This window comes from Callorhinchus milii, unplaced genomic scaffold (genome assembly GCF_018977255.1).
Source record: "Callorhinchus milii isolate IMCB2004 unplaced genomic scaffold, IMCB_Cmil_1.0 Scaffold11, whole genome shotgun sequence".
In the NCBI taxonomy this organism is placed as follows: Eukaryota; Metazoa; Chordata; class Chondrichthyes; order Chimaeriformes; family Callorhinchidae; genus Callorhinchus; species Callorhinchus milii.
Window position 1 is genome coordinate 14,651,936 of NW_024704752.1, and position 13,447 is coordinate 14,665,382.

The 13,447-nt window shown below is 37.9% G+C and overlaps 2 protein-coding genes across 6 annotated transcripts; both read right to left on the reverse strand.

The window, feature by feature from the left end:
* Window positions 1-207: 207 nt before the first annotated feature.
* On the reverse strand, window positions 208-6,599 carry LOC103174825 (hepatocyte cell adhesion molecule). 4 transcript variants are annotated; one of them, XM_007887403.2, is made up of 6 exons: window positions 6,455-6,599; window positions 3,363-3,514; window positions 2,914-3,276; window positions 2,006-2,284; window positions 1,420-1,527; window positions 208-1,019 (listed from the first exon to the last, which is right to left on the reverse strand). In XM_007887403.2, exons 2-6 carry the CDS (start codon window positions 3,445-3,447, stop codon window positions 934-936), a joined length of 921 nt encoding a protein of 306 aa, XP_007885594.1. In that variant the 5' UTR covers window positions 3,448-3,514; window positions 6,455-6,599; the 3' UTR covers window positions 208-933. The 4 variants fall into 4 exon arrangements, with proteins under 4 accessions (XP_007885594.1, XP_007885587.1, XP_007885578.1 ...); XM_007887396.2 differs by lacking the exon at window positions 6,455-6,599 and adding an exon at window positions 3,710-3,794; XM_007887387.2 differs by lacking the exon at window positions 6,455-6,599 and having other exon boundaries at window positions 3,363-3,719.
* A 2,079-nt stretch (window positions 6,600-8,678) lies between these two features.
* LOC103174843 (hepatocyte cell adhesion molecule) lies at window positions 8,679-12,826 on the reverse strand. Of its 2 annotated transcripts, none has more exons than XM_007887440.2 (6): window positions 12,723-12,826; window positions 11,665-11,752; window positions 11,212-11,574; window positions 10,720-10,992; window positions 10,001-10,099; window positions 8,679-9,099 (listed from the first exon to the last, which is right to left on the reverse strand). In XM_007887440.2, the coding sequence occupies exons 2-6, from the start codon at window positions 11,693-11,695 to the stop codon at window positions 9,071-9,073; spliced, it is 795 nt and encodes a 264-aa protein (XP_007885631.1). In that variant the 5' UTR covers window positions 11,696-11,752; window positions 12,723-12,826; the 3' UTR covers window positions 8,679-9,070. The 2 variants fall into 2 exon arrangements, with proteins under 2 accessions (XP_007885631.1, XP_007885616.1); XM_007887425.2 differs by having other exon boundaries at window positions 12,677-12,826.
* Window positions 12,827-13,447: the final 621 nt, after the last annotated feature.

A 13,447-nucleotide genomic window follows, 5' to 3' on the forward strand; every position in this document is an offset into this window, starting at 1 on the left:
ATGGAAAGACTAACGATGGAGTTAATAATAATAATAATAATCCTTACTTTTGGAATTCAATAATACAGAACAATATAATCAAATGTATGTGTATACAGCTAAATATCTGGTTACATACTATATATTACTGATTGTCAATATTTTTGCTCATCGAAGAATTGAACCCAAAACTGAACGACCAAAGGAAATGCAAGCATTTTTCTTTATGGTATTTATTATTATAATAATAGCATTTAATACAGTGGCTTATCATGAGACTTCTACTGTGAAATGTAGGCTAATAATGCAAAGATGAAATCCGTGAAGTAATGTTAGCAGACGTGATCTGGGTCGGATATAAGGGTAAGAAAATGAGTATATATTTGGTCTTGTGGTAGATGAAATTTGAGTCTATTTATTGCTCAGGCTTTGCAACTTATACCTAGATCTTTTCTGCATTTGGTTTCAAGATTGAAGCCAGATTATATAAGGACAGTGTATACAGTGTATTGCAAAATATCCATTAGGTGGTAAAACAGGATTCAGCCAAGGTCAACAGTAATCAGGACAAATGTAATAAATTTACCTTGATCATTGTTGGAAGTCCAGAAACTTGGTGGAGATGCAAAAATCTAATGTAACCTCTGTCCAATGAATATGTTTTTGTTGTGTTTATCGGTGTTTGGTGCCAACCTGGAACTTGTTGTGTAATTGTATTGCTTTGTTTGATGTAACAATAAAGCTGCACAAACGACGTGCAATCCTTTTGCTTCACTTAGCACCACTATTCCTTTGTTGACAGAGTCCTGGGGAGAAATAGCCACTGTGAATGCACATTGATTCAAGGGTTCATTTATTCTGATCCATGTCATTTTTTCCAGATGGTTGCTCTAAAAGCCTGTCCTCATCTGATGCAAAAGTTTGCTGTCAATGGAATAATCAGAATGTACTTTTTTAACCAATTCTTGTAGAATATGTGGGTTCAATAAATGGATATTCCTTGGTAGCATTTCCTTCCTTGTTCTTTGGTATTGTTTCATCTGAAAGACACAGAATTGACATAATTTATATTTAAGACAAGTTTTGGACAAACTAGGGTAAATTAGCCTTTTGTATAGAATCATTCATAGGTCTTAAAGGGCAAAAATGTTGTATGGGTTGGGATACACTTCTTACAATGTTAAATACATCCGTTTGTTAAGCCATTAAAATGTTCGTGGTTACTATTTCAATAACAATTCAAATGTTTGAAAAATATTAAATGTGTTCTCAGATTATCTCATTGCTTTCTATGTATCTTTTTAATCTAATCTAATCTTACATTATTTGCCAAAATTCTTAAATTTTCTGTCACAGAAGATATTCTGACAATCTACCAATGATGTGGATTGATATTGATATTGTTGTCAATCCACTCACTTGTCTAGTGGTTGAACTTACTGGCAGTTTTTCTTCTTTTACAGCAGAAATACATTGTTGAAATCCAAATTATTATTAATAATAAAAACAATGCACCAATGGCAAGAGCAATCCATCGTAACAGCTCACCTAAAATAAATTGCAAAAGTAGCTTAAACTTTTTTATATAACAGATTTACATCACTGACAGTGAAACTGACATGAAAGCCAAATAACTAGTGATGAATAGATTCAATGGAAATCACTACTCAATACAGATGTTGATTGAAAATTGAAATACAAAAAAGTGCAGAAATGGGTGAGCAATTGTAGAGATGGATAAAAATGCTTATTAATATACAATTCGATTTCTTACTAATACCTAGATCGTTTCTCCATGTAGTTTCAACATTGAATGCACATTATATGATCATACATTCCAATGCAGCCTAACATTTGACAGACACAAACCCAATCAATGATCGAAATGTAGAAGTATCTGCAGTGTGATGATTTTTACGCAGCAAATTGATAATTGACATCTGTTATTCTGAGCAGTGAAATGAGACGCAAAAGCAGATCGTCATTTCACTTCTATTCCAAGAGTGTTGATTTTCCATTCTCTCACCTTTGTCCTCGTTCCGTTTACACTTCTCTATTTTCATCAGATCGCTCGTTCTTTTACTGACCGGGTTCTCTGCTATGCACCTGTACTCGTGTTGACAATTTTCTCTCACACTGTCTATTACTAGTACATTCCCATCATACGTGTCATTGACAATTCCGGATAGGTGGCGTTTTTCCCAATAAAATGTGACGTTAGTTCCATTGGAGACAGAGCATCTCAGAGTGATATTCAGAGGCGAACAGTTCACAGCAATCACCACCACAGGCTGGGAAACTAGTTCTGAAACGCACAAAGGTTAGGTGAATGCGCACAACATCACAAGAAGTTTGGATGAATAGTACAGATATCAGGTTAAGCAGGAACAGACTTGGTTACCACCCATCCTTCTCTTCTTCTCCCACCCTCCAACTAAACTTTAGACTCCATTACCACAAAAGCACTTTTGGATGATTTGGATTTCGTTTTACCAACAAAGTTCTTAATATTCATGATAATAAAAATCTGTATGGGTGTTTATTTTTCTGCTACAATAATATTTTATGTTTAAGCAAAGCATCTAGTTTTTTTAAGGGCTTAAAGCAGACCAAAGAACAATGACTTGGGTACTTTGTTCAAAATTGTTCCATGAATCGTTTGATTTTGTTCTAACGATTTCATGAAATAAACGTGTTTCATCCTAATTAAAAATTTACACATTTGCAACCTTTCATTCTGTATCTTCAATACATGGATTTATGTACATTTTCAATGCTTGCTGTCAGAATTGTTGGGAACTAGACATTTCTGAATAACTCATAATAAATCTACATAAATTAAAATTGCAAAATTATATAGATTTTTATTTTCTTCAAAATACTAATGGAATTGTCAAATAATAATACATAGGACTTACCAATGAGGGTACTTACCAAACACACCCAATTCAAAATCTGTTTTATTGCTTGTTTGTATCTTTGTATCAAGGTAGTCAAATAGAGTTTCATAAACTCCAGAGTCGTTGACCTGCACTTTGTCCAACTGCACAAAGCCGTTCTGATTCAATTTCACTCTTTCTTTATAGAGTGGGTGTATAGAATGTGTTGTCTCTGATATATCCTTTGTCCATGATGCAATTTTAGTATCGAATGGAGTTTTGTAAGAAAATGTAATTTCACTCTGAGCTTCAAGCTGGCCATTTACAGGGAACCAGACTTGGTCTCCAACAGCTACATTAGTGACTGTTCCGAATGAAGCCAATGTCACTGCTCCAGTCACCGTAATCAGATGGAAAACTAAGAAACAAAAATGAATAAAAAATGAATGAATATCAATGGTTACAGTCTCTATCAAATAGTGTTCATATGATGCTATACGTTACCTGGAATGAAAATCCAAGTTTTGATACCAGTCGAGGAACACCTGCTCTTCAGACTACTTGAATTCTTCTTATCGAATGTTTTCATTTCCTTAGCTTTCTATAATCAGTTTTTTGTTCTTGTCCCAACACACAGAGTTATATATGATGCAAACCTGCAAAAGGGAATACAGGCTTTTTGGGGGAGTGACACACGCAGAAAACCATCACCTCGTTCAAGAGTATCCAAAGCAGACCTCAGACTGTGCATTTGAAAACTGACGGAGTTTAACCATCTGAGAAAACTGCATAGCTTCCCATTTGATGCACTGTATGGCAAGTTTCCTTGCTGCTTGTCCAGCTAGGCTTACCCTATTCATCAGGGTTTTGACTTTCAGGGTTAACAGTAGCTGAGTCGGAAGAATCCCTGCCCCCAGTGACACAGTGACACAGGCATTGGTTAACCGGTACCTGATAGATAACACCAGTAAATTATTAAACATCTGCAATGTTACCAGAAACAAATGACTACAAACCACAAACCTTCAACCAATTAACATCTCAGCATATGCAAATAATTATGCTGGGAACCCAAACCACAGAAAATGATGAATATCAAGCTGATTTTTGCAATATTTAAAAAATATTTTTTTCTTCTTTATGCTGGTATTTACTATATGCTTACTGTGATGTGCGACTAAATATGCAATATCAATGGGATCTCATTGTGCTGGAGTCCTATTTCGGAGACCACATGGAAGAGATAGTTTCAAGAGCTGTGTGCTTTGTAGTCGCGCAGTTTAAGTGATAACATTCTCTGAGTCAGAATGTTGTGGGACATTTAACGTTGTTAAAGATCTCATGACATTTTTAAAAATAGAGAAGAAGGTTTCTCACAGTATTCTGCCCAATAATTTTCCAGACAGTGTCATCTATATGAAGTCAAACAGGTCTGGTCTGCCTGGTCAGGTGGACATTAATGATCCCATGACAATTTCCTGGTTAACAATCGCCTATAATTGGTCATTCATGTCATGTGTATTTGTGGAACATTGCTGTGTGCAAATTATCCTGTATGCTTCAAAATATACTAAAATTTGTGAATCACTTAGAGATGCCCGCTCGATGTGAAATACATTGTATCAGACTTAGTATTATTTATCATGAATCCATTTCATGGTTGCTTGTGGGACCTTGCATGCAAATTGACTGTTGTGTAGCCGTCCAAGTACAGAGTCATTATACTTGATAGCAATTATTATGAAGTGCTTTGAGAGACCCTGGTATAATAAGTTCAATACCAATTATTAAGATTGATGTTGATAAACAAGGCAGGTATGGTTTGCACTTGGCTCATGGGCTATCCAGAATTCCAAGGAGCATTCTAAACATTATTAAATAACTTTAATAAGGAGCTTCAAAAATGAACACTCAATTTTGGTGTTTTGCCTAAATGCCATAATAATAATTTATTATTTTTTGCTTGCTTCTTGCTGTCTTTGCTTGCTGTCTCTATCAGGCCCTGTGTTCTTTCTAAAGAGCTGTTTGTCAGGCTGGGTGCAAATTGGTTGCCGCAATTCAATTACAAATACACTGTCACCACATCTGAGGTAATTCCTCTGAAGCATATTGAGACACCTCTTGATATGTAATCAATATTATTCATAAGTCATTTGTATTGGATTCCAAAAGAAATTATCCAGATTCCAGATTCATAGGGCCACTGTACATTTATCTCAATTCACTGACAAAAGTGCAGTTTAGATATTCTCAGGCACTTAGAGGCAATAGTTTTGAAGAACAATGTGATTCACACTTGAGATGTATAAATACACCAGGTGTGAAAACACCAGAATCAGTTTCCGCAGCAACTTGGAACTTTTTAATATTAACAAAAATCTAATCACATCCAAATGTAAAACAAAAATATGTCTAATATGCAATTTGGGTCACTAATTATACAACTCCCGTGCAGTCCTGTAGCTCAGTGGTTAGAACACTGGCCTCTCAAGTGAGAGACCCGGGTTTGATTCCCGGCAGGGCGAAACCTTGGGACAAGTTTCCTTACTCCACACGCCTAATAATAATCCCTCAAGAAAAAAATCAATAATAAATTGGTCACTTCAATCCACGACTGTATGTGGGACACTGCTGTGCACAATTGGCTGCCGCATTTTGCCCACTAATATACAGTCAATTCACTTTGCAGTGTATTCTGTGAGGCGCTTTGAGACGTCTAGAACGTGAAAAGCGTTATATCAAATGCAAGGATTATTATTATTATTACAAGGTACCAGACCTTACAGAACAATATTGGATAGAACTTTAAGGCAAAAATGCTGTTATCAAATGCGAGGGTTATTATTATTTACTATTGGTGCTCTGAGGAACGTAAACAAACTATATTTGTATAGCGCCTTTCACGTCAGGAGGATGTCCCAAGGCACTGGTATAATGGTAAGCTGCTAAACTGCTGTAGGTACTGTGTATTTCTGGCGAATGTGGCAGCCAATTTGTGTACGATATGTCCCAAACAGCTAGGAAGTAAATGGAGGGTTTGTTGGCCAGGACTCTGGAGAAAATCCCTTCTCTTTCCAAATAGTTCTATGGGATCTTTAACATGCACCTAAAAAGACAGATGAGACTTTGGTTCAAAGCCTCAAACAAAGGATGGCACCTCTGACATTGCAGCACTCCACCCCAACTTCTATTGAGATGTCATCCTTGACAATTTATAGTGCTGGCAAAACCTGAACCAACACAAAACATTCAGTGGGGAAATTACTAACCTCGATTTGAAAATTTCATACGGAAAAAAAAGCACAATTTCTGAATTTACTGATTTTTTAAAAAATAAGCGAGTAATATATTCAATGCTGATAAGCTATTTTGTAAGCTATTCTAGACGTCTCAAAGTGCTTCACAAGATTAATAATCATCATCAATCTTAACACTTTAAACAACAGTTTGCAACTGACTGCCAGACTTATTTCTCCCCTCGGACATATGTCCATGGATTTTGATTGTCAGTTTATGTACATCGATAAAGAGACACAATGCGCTTTGTTACCTATGACCAATTTACTGAAAAAATACAGCAATACTCTCGTGCTTACCTAGTTTTGAAAGCCAAATTACAATTGCATCTCTGTTGTGTAAAGCATTGAGCAATCCCATTCACGTGTTTACATCACTTGTCTCACAGCTCCAAACAAACTCTTATGTAACAAGAGGATGCAGTGTTCTAAAGTAACAGAGCAAGACTCTTGCTTGGTGTCTTTTTTTCTTGTGTGTGCTTTTTTTGATCACTCGTGTGGCTTTGAATGATTTCCTGCCAGTATTTTGTCAATGATTGACGCTGGCTTTGCGTATCAATTTTTTTTTTCTAGAATCTATCTCAGTGGAGTCCAAGATAGATTCTCGCTGCTCGTTGGTGACATGTTGCATCAAATATTTATCACTGAGTCCTCTGCTTGTTCAGCTAACTTGCTCTTTAACTGCTGAAGTCAGGAAGTCGACAACGCCACATAAAATTTTAACAAACCTCAGAATGAGGAGCCCATTATTTAGGATGTTTTAGTAAATTTTACTGTAGGGGTGGTTAGCTGATAGTGTTATTGATCCAACTGCACTTAGTCAGTTCAATATTAAAGAGAAGGCTCGAATCTGTCACAGGAGCAAAGGAAACAGATTGCATTTTACTGCTGTGACAAAAGTCAATCCACTTTGTAGTGTACACCATGAAAAGCTTTGAGATATCTCGGTGATATGAAAGGCGCTATACCAAATGCAAGGAATATTATTAGTATTATTTGCACAATTCTGCAGCAAAATTGTCAATCTTGCCCAACTTTACTCATCGCAAGATAATCTTGTCCATTCAGCAATTCATATGAACAACAACAACAACAAAATTACATTTGTAACTTGCCTTTCACATTGGGAGGATGTCCCAAGGCGCTGAACAGTCGGAGATCAGGACCCAAGCGTAGGGGGGTGGAAGGGGGTGGGGGCAAGGTTGGGATGAGGGAGGGTAGAGAGGTAGGAGGGCGGCTGAAGGCATGGGCAAAAAGGAGGGTCTTGACTCATGCCTTGAAGGAGGAAGGAACAAGGCGATCATGTGAAGTCATGATCTTGACCACTGACATGCAGTACAACAGTAACACTCTATGATGTACGTAGTAAAAATGCTGGAATGACAACATTATCAAGGACAACTCTAGCATTGCGCGCGGTTCATGTGAAGGCAGGAGGGACCCAGTATACCTCTTAAAATAGTTGTATTGCTTTGCAGAAACTTTGCATTTGCTAAATGTGTTTGCAAGCTGATTGGTGTGATGCAGCTGTGCATTTCTGCTTGCTTGCTTTCCTGCAATAAAAAAGTTGCTTTTAAGCACTGAAAATTTCACCTCATTTAGTAATCTGACATTTTCTGCCTTACACTATAGACTTCAAGTGATGTATGTAATTTAACTTCAATTTCACTGGACCTTTGATTGGTTAATTTTGTGCATTTAATCTTTCACTGTATCTGAATCCGTTTCATTCATAATAATCAAAACGCAAAAATCCTGCAGAGGTGCTGGAAATCTGAGACAAAAACAGAAGTCGCTGGGAACACTCAGCAGGTCAGGCAGCATCTATGGAGAAAGGAAAGTGAGTCGACGAGTCTCGTGTTCCTAACGACTTCTGTTTTTGTTTCATTCTTAATAATGCTGTATCTCTAGTTCTTAGTAAGTTCAAAGGACTCATTCAAGGTACAGTGTCCTTCGATTCTCCTTCCTTTAGTGCAAATGCTTCCACTCATCTCCCCACAATTTCTGTGGCTGAGATCAGGAACTCACCAAAAGGAGAATCCTGAGCAAGAGCTAATTGTGCACCGCAATATTTTGGAAACAGTGACTTTATGGCAGTGTATGAGCTCTACTGTAACTGTACAGTTTGCACACACTGCGTTTCTGCTGCTGTCACTGGAAAAGCAAACTGGACAAGTGTTTAATTCGCTTTGGTGTTGTCACAGAGCCCCCTTGAGGGAGTTTCAGTGAGTCCTAATCATTTTGTGAAGTGCTGTTTGAAGTGCCTTGCTGTACAGAACCTCAAGGTTTTTCCTCCTACTGGTACATCTATAGCGACTGTTTGTTAATATGCTGTTTGCTTATTTTTCTGACTCGCACATACGTTAATGTCTTTTCTGCTTGAAGCAAACGCGAGAGCTAATTTGTGCACAGCAATATTTTGTAAATGGGTGATGCAGTTGTAGAGAATAAATGGACATGAATAAATGAATTAGTATCGAACTAATATCTGTACTAGGAAAACAATCCCAAAGAGACAAAAGAATTTATATCAACAAGATTTAATGAGAAGACAGCTAGTGCATTCACAATTTCATTTCAAATACAGTACAAACCAAAAACTACTTGGATTTAAGCATTTATGTTTCTCGTGTCATAAAAAGTACAAATTATACAAATGTTTTATAAAATGACAAAATAGAGATGTATAGAAAAATAACTTGATTCAGTGTAACTTGAATCATTCACCTTAAAAAAAATACACAATGTAGATGGCTTAAAATTTTGATCATTTACGTTTGTGGCACCTCACAGAATTATACAGCCCAGAAAGAGGCCATTTGGCCCACCGTGTCTGCTGGTTCTTTGAAAAGACCTATCCAAATCTAGCTCTGATTAAATTCAGTTTGAAAAGAGATCTTGGGTTGTTAAATTGCTTCATTGAATCCCATTGTTGCATCCTCGTCCTGAAGAAACAACATGTAAAGAAGTATGATTAAAAAAAAATAATAATAATAATCCTTGCATTTGATCATTCGATATAGCGCCTGATCACATCTTTGAGACGTCTCAAAGAGCTTCACAGAATATAACTGCAAACTGAATTAACTGTAAATTTTGTGGGCAAAACACTGTAGCCAATTGCGCACAGCAGATTATACAATTTATTTTTCTTTGAAGGGATTATTAGTCCCAGAAATTTTCTTTTGTTTTGTATAGTGAAACTAGGAGAAAAGACTATTCAACTATTTCTTTATCAAGCTAAATGAAGTTGTACATAAACATATCGACTGGCCCTCAGTTGCTAGGCTTTTCACAAACTTGTCTGATCCTATTAAAATGAGTTCTGGCAAATACTCAACAGTACCCAGTTGATATAATACTTTTATGGGGATCAGATGGCTCCAGTGTGGAGTAGTCCAATATGCTGCTTCCATTAAATTAAACACATCACATCACTCCACCTTGAACAGAAAGTTTTAATCTGGGATATTCTTTATCTTTCAGTTTTTTTATATTGTTGACTAGTTTAATTGATTCCAGCATTCGTTTTGAAGCGTAATTTTTGTGACCATTAGATCAGTTTTTTTTATTCTAGTTTTTTTTACATCCTCTCCAAGTTCACTGATATAACCCACTTTCGTTCATAAAGCTGCACAAGTCTGACACCAAATAGGTACTTGAATGAATGAGAAACAAGAAATTAAATCTGTAATTACTAATATCTTCATATTCCCTTCTATGCTTCAGTATAATCTTTTGACAACCTGTTTAACTGATTTGGTAAATATTTATCTAAAACATTTGTTTTATCTATAAAGATTACACAAAGCTATACATTTTTTTACTTTTGACAATAACACTTACTTGATTTACTTTCATGTAGAAAGTAGCCAAATGTGGTTATAGCCAGAATCGCAATCAACAATGAAACGAGAACAAGGACAATCCTATGGCGACTATTATCTGAAATAGATTATAAGGTAAATAAATGCATTTTCTTAACTAAATCATACTCCACTGGCTTCCCATCACACAGGGGATATAGTTCAAGATCCTGGTCCTCACCTTCAAAGCCCTCCATGGCCTCGCTTCCCCCTACCTCTGCGACCTCCTAACCCCCTACCATTCTGCCCGCGCCCTCTGCTCAGCAGGCTCCGGCTTGCTTCACGTCTCCCGCCTCGCCTGCCCCACCAAAGGCGGGCAGGTCTTTGGCTACTCTGCCTCCACCCTCTGGAACTCCATCCTGCAGTCCCTCTGCCTCGCCCCATCCCTTGCCTCCTTCAAGACCCATCTCAAGACCCTCCTCTTTGACCGTGCTTTCGGTCACCCTCCTTCCTTCACCTCCACCTTCCCCAGTCCCAACTGACAGTGCCACTATAATAGAAGTTTGAAAACTACTAAATATTACAGATGAATTATAAAAGACATAAGATCAAGATATTCTTAATAGTTTCATGGTTACTATTAACAGGTTCACAAATTCTGTAGATGTCACCAATGAGTGAATGTGTAAAGGCTGATCTTTGCTGAAGATATATAAATAGAGTTGCTGTTGTACCATAGACTATTTTACCAAAACTCACCTGTGGAATCATTGCCATCAAAGCACCCTGATGACACTGGATTACTGCTTGCATTACTGATTGGGTTCTTTGCAATGCACTTGTAGGTGTCGTGCTCCTTTGCATTAATGCAATCTATGACTAGTTCTGTTGCATATGTGTCATTGATTGATAAGTAGTCCTTTTCCCAGTGGAACATTACATTGCTTCCATTGGAGACAGAGCACCTCAGAGTGATGTTGTCTGCTGTTCCACAGTTACCATGAATGGTCACCACAGGCTGGGAAACTGGTTCTGTAACACATATTGTAATAATAATTATTCCTGCATTTAATATAGTGTCTCGCATCATGACAGATTTTACCAAGTGCCTGTAGCAATCATTAACATTAGTTTTATGTTGGATTTTTGTCATAGTCTACAGAGTGAAAGATAGTACAATACATTACAAATACAAAACAAAATTGCATTTGTAAAGCGCCTTTCATGTCAGGAGGACATCCCAATGCTTACCATACACCTGTAAATTGAAAATGCTTTGATCCCGGTTCTTCAGTACTGCCTCAAAGTAGTTAGTTTGTATTTCATATTCCCCACTGTCAGCAATAAGTAAATTTTTCAACATTACATATCTTTTCAAGTAGATTTCAATCCTGCGTTGATACAGTGGGTGCACAATATAAGGTTTCTCCGAGCTACTGGGTCTCCATCCTAATATCTTGATAGATAATGGAGATCGCCGCCTTATGGTCACTTCATACTGAACGTTGTCGTGGAAGGTTACAGGGAACAGGACATGTTCTCCGACAGGAATGTGTATGACTGTGGTGGGAATGGCCTCCATTGCTATTCCATGCACCACGCACGTTCCAATTACTGGAAAACAAAATTATATTTATCCTCATCAAATATTCGCTCCTCTAAAGTTCAACATAATTCAGATTAAGAACAATAATCATTTATTACCTGAAGCAAGTTTCAAGATATTAACATTCATCTTGTGTGTCGGGTTTTTGGGCGCCTTTTGTATTTTATTCCTGTATCTCGTCTGATCCTAAAAGGGAAAACATTGCACAAAAACTATTGTATGAGACACTGTTGGGTGCAATAGCTGCCACGTTCGGCCACAAAATACAAGACCATAGGAACTTGGGAACAGGAGGAGGCTGTTTAGTACGCTTATTATGTCTTCAAGACGTCTCAAAGTGCTTCACAGATTATACTGTAAAGTGAATTGACTATATTTTGTGGTCAAAACGCGGCAGCCAATTGTGCACAGGAGTGTCCCACAAACAGTCGTGGATTGAGTGACCAAATTATTATTATTGTTTTTGGGGGGCAAATAATCCCTCCAAAATGATTACCCCCCCCCCCCCCTCAGATTTACATAGTGTTGAAATATACTTAATATACTTAAAATACATAAATAGGAAACTATACATGCCTTGTAAGCTCTACAAATATGGGGAAATGGAAATATAGGATTGCTTTTGTCCAGAAAAAAAATCTTTAGAACAATGATTCACTTGTGAGTAAAGTAATTAACGGGTAATTAACATTATGCCATTATAGTACTGAAAACGTATTTATTACGCTCAAACGTGAAATATTCCTGTGTATTATATTTTCAACTGTATATGTACAGATTGAAAAATATGAAAGATTACAAACAAGTTTCAGTTCATTTCAATCTGCCCCTCTCCAAAGCCTCAAACTTTTTTCTAAGCAGCAATTTATCCAGTTGGTTGTTTGAAGGAGAGCTAATGTTTGGACACAACAGAGCGTGAGAAGCAGAGAGAAGATTGTTGGAGCGAAGAGTTTCCTTCTTACAGCGGCAGTTGGGAATGCAGGATATTTCAATGCTCAGCTCTGCTTGAGAAAGGGCAGGGTTTAGTGGTTGCGAAAGAGGGAAATAGAGCGGGAACAATGATTCTTTGTTTTGTACCTGGAATATCAGCGAGAATTGGGCAATTCTTACCTGAATTGGCAGGTGTTATCTACGCAGTGTTACCTGCTGTACACACCTCACAGTCCTGTGTTCTGCAACTTAACAACCATTTACACAGAGAAAATCCCCAAATAACTGCTGGTCGTCAGCCTTTCCAGCCTGATTTTGGCGGGAAATGTTTTTTACAGATAAGGAGTTTGGAAATTTGATCCTATCACAGATCGTTATCACAGGTTTACTTTCACTTTTCACCTTAGCCTTTGTTCCTGGTGTTTCTGTGAAACTGTATTTTCCTTTAACTCCCTCATCTCCACACCAGCTGTAGTTTGAGACCCTGTAAAGCTGCTGCTCTCCTTTTCTCTCTCAGTCAGTACATGGTGCACCCTGGAGAGAGGAAGGGATTATCAGGAATCTTGTTTGGGAACACAGGCTCATGGATCCAGGGTTTGATGCCCACTTTGATTTGTACAGAGAGGGTAACAGTTGCTGCTCAAACCCCACCATTTACTGCTGCTGGAAGCCCACCCAGTGGGTGGTNGGGGGTTGTACTTGGGCGCGGGTTGGCAAGAGCCCGAGGCTTGGGGATCCCAGAATGTGCGTTGGGGTACTGTTGGAGTTTAACCAGCTAAAACTGCATAGGTTGCCATTGATGGCACTGGCTGGCAAGCTCTCCCACTGCTTGTCCAGCTGGGACGGACCTGCCGGTTAGGGCTTTGGTTTGCAGGAATAACAGGAACTGAGTGTAAAGAATCCCATTGACTGGTCTGCCTTTCAAGTCCTGCCGTTGAGCTTGCCTGGCTG

What these genes read in the sequence shown, in the direction of transcription:
- LOC103174825 (XM_007887403.2), bottom strand. Translation starts at nt 3,447, where the DNA reads ATGAAAACATTCGATAAGAAGAATTCAAGTAGTCTGAAGAGCAGGTGT. An exon ending in TAAACGGAACGAGGACAAAG is followed by an intron (nt 1,528 to 2,005) that starts GTGAGAGAATGG and finishes AATTTATTTTAG; the next exon opens with GTGAGCTGTTACGATGGATT. An exon ending in TAAAAGAAGAAAAACTGCCA is followed by an intron (nt 1,020 to 1,419) that starts GTAAGTTCAACC and finishes TGTGTCTTTCAG; the next exon opens with ATGAAACAATACCAAAGAAC.
- LOC103174843 (XM_007887440.2), bottom strand. Translation starts at nt 11,695, where the DNA reads ATGAATGTTAATATCTTGAAACTTGCTTCAG. An exon ending in TATCTTGAAACTTGCTTCAG is followed by an intron (nt 11,575 to 11,664) that starts GTAATAAATGAT and finishes TTTGTTTTCCAG; the next exon opens with TAATTGGAACGTGCGTGGTG. An exon ending in TGATGGCAATGATTCCACAG is followed by an intron (nt 10,100 to 10,719) that starts GTGAGTTTTGGT and finishes AATCTATTTCAG; the next exon opens with ATAATAGTCGCCATAGGATT.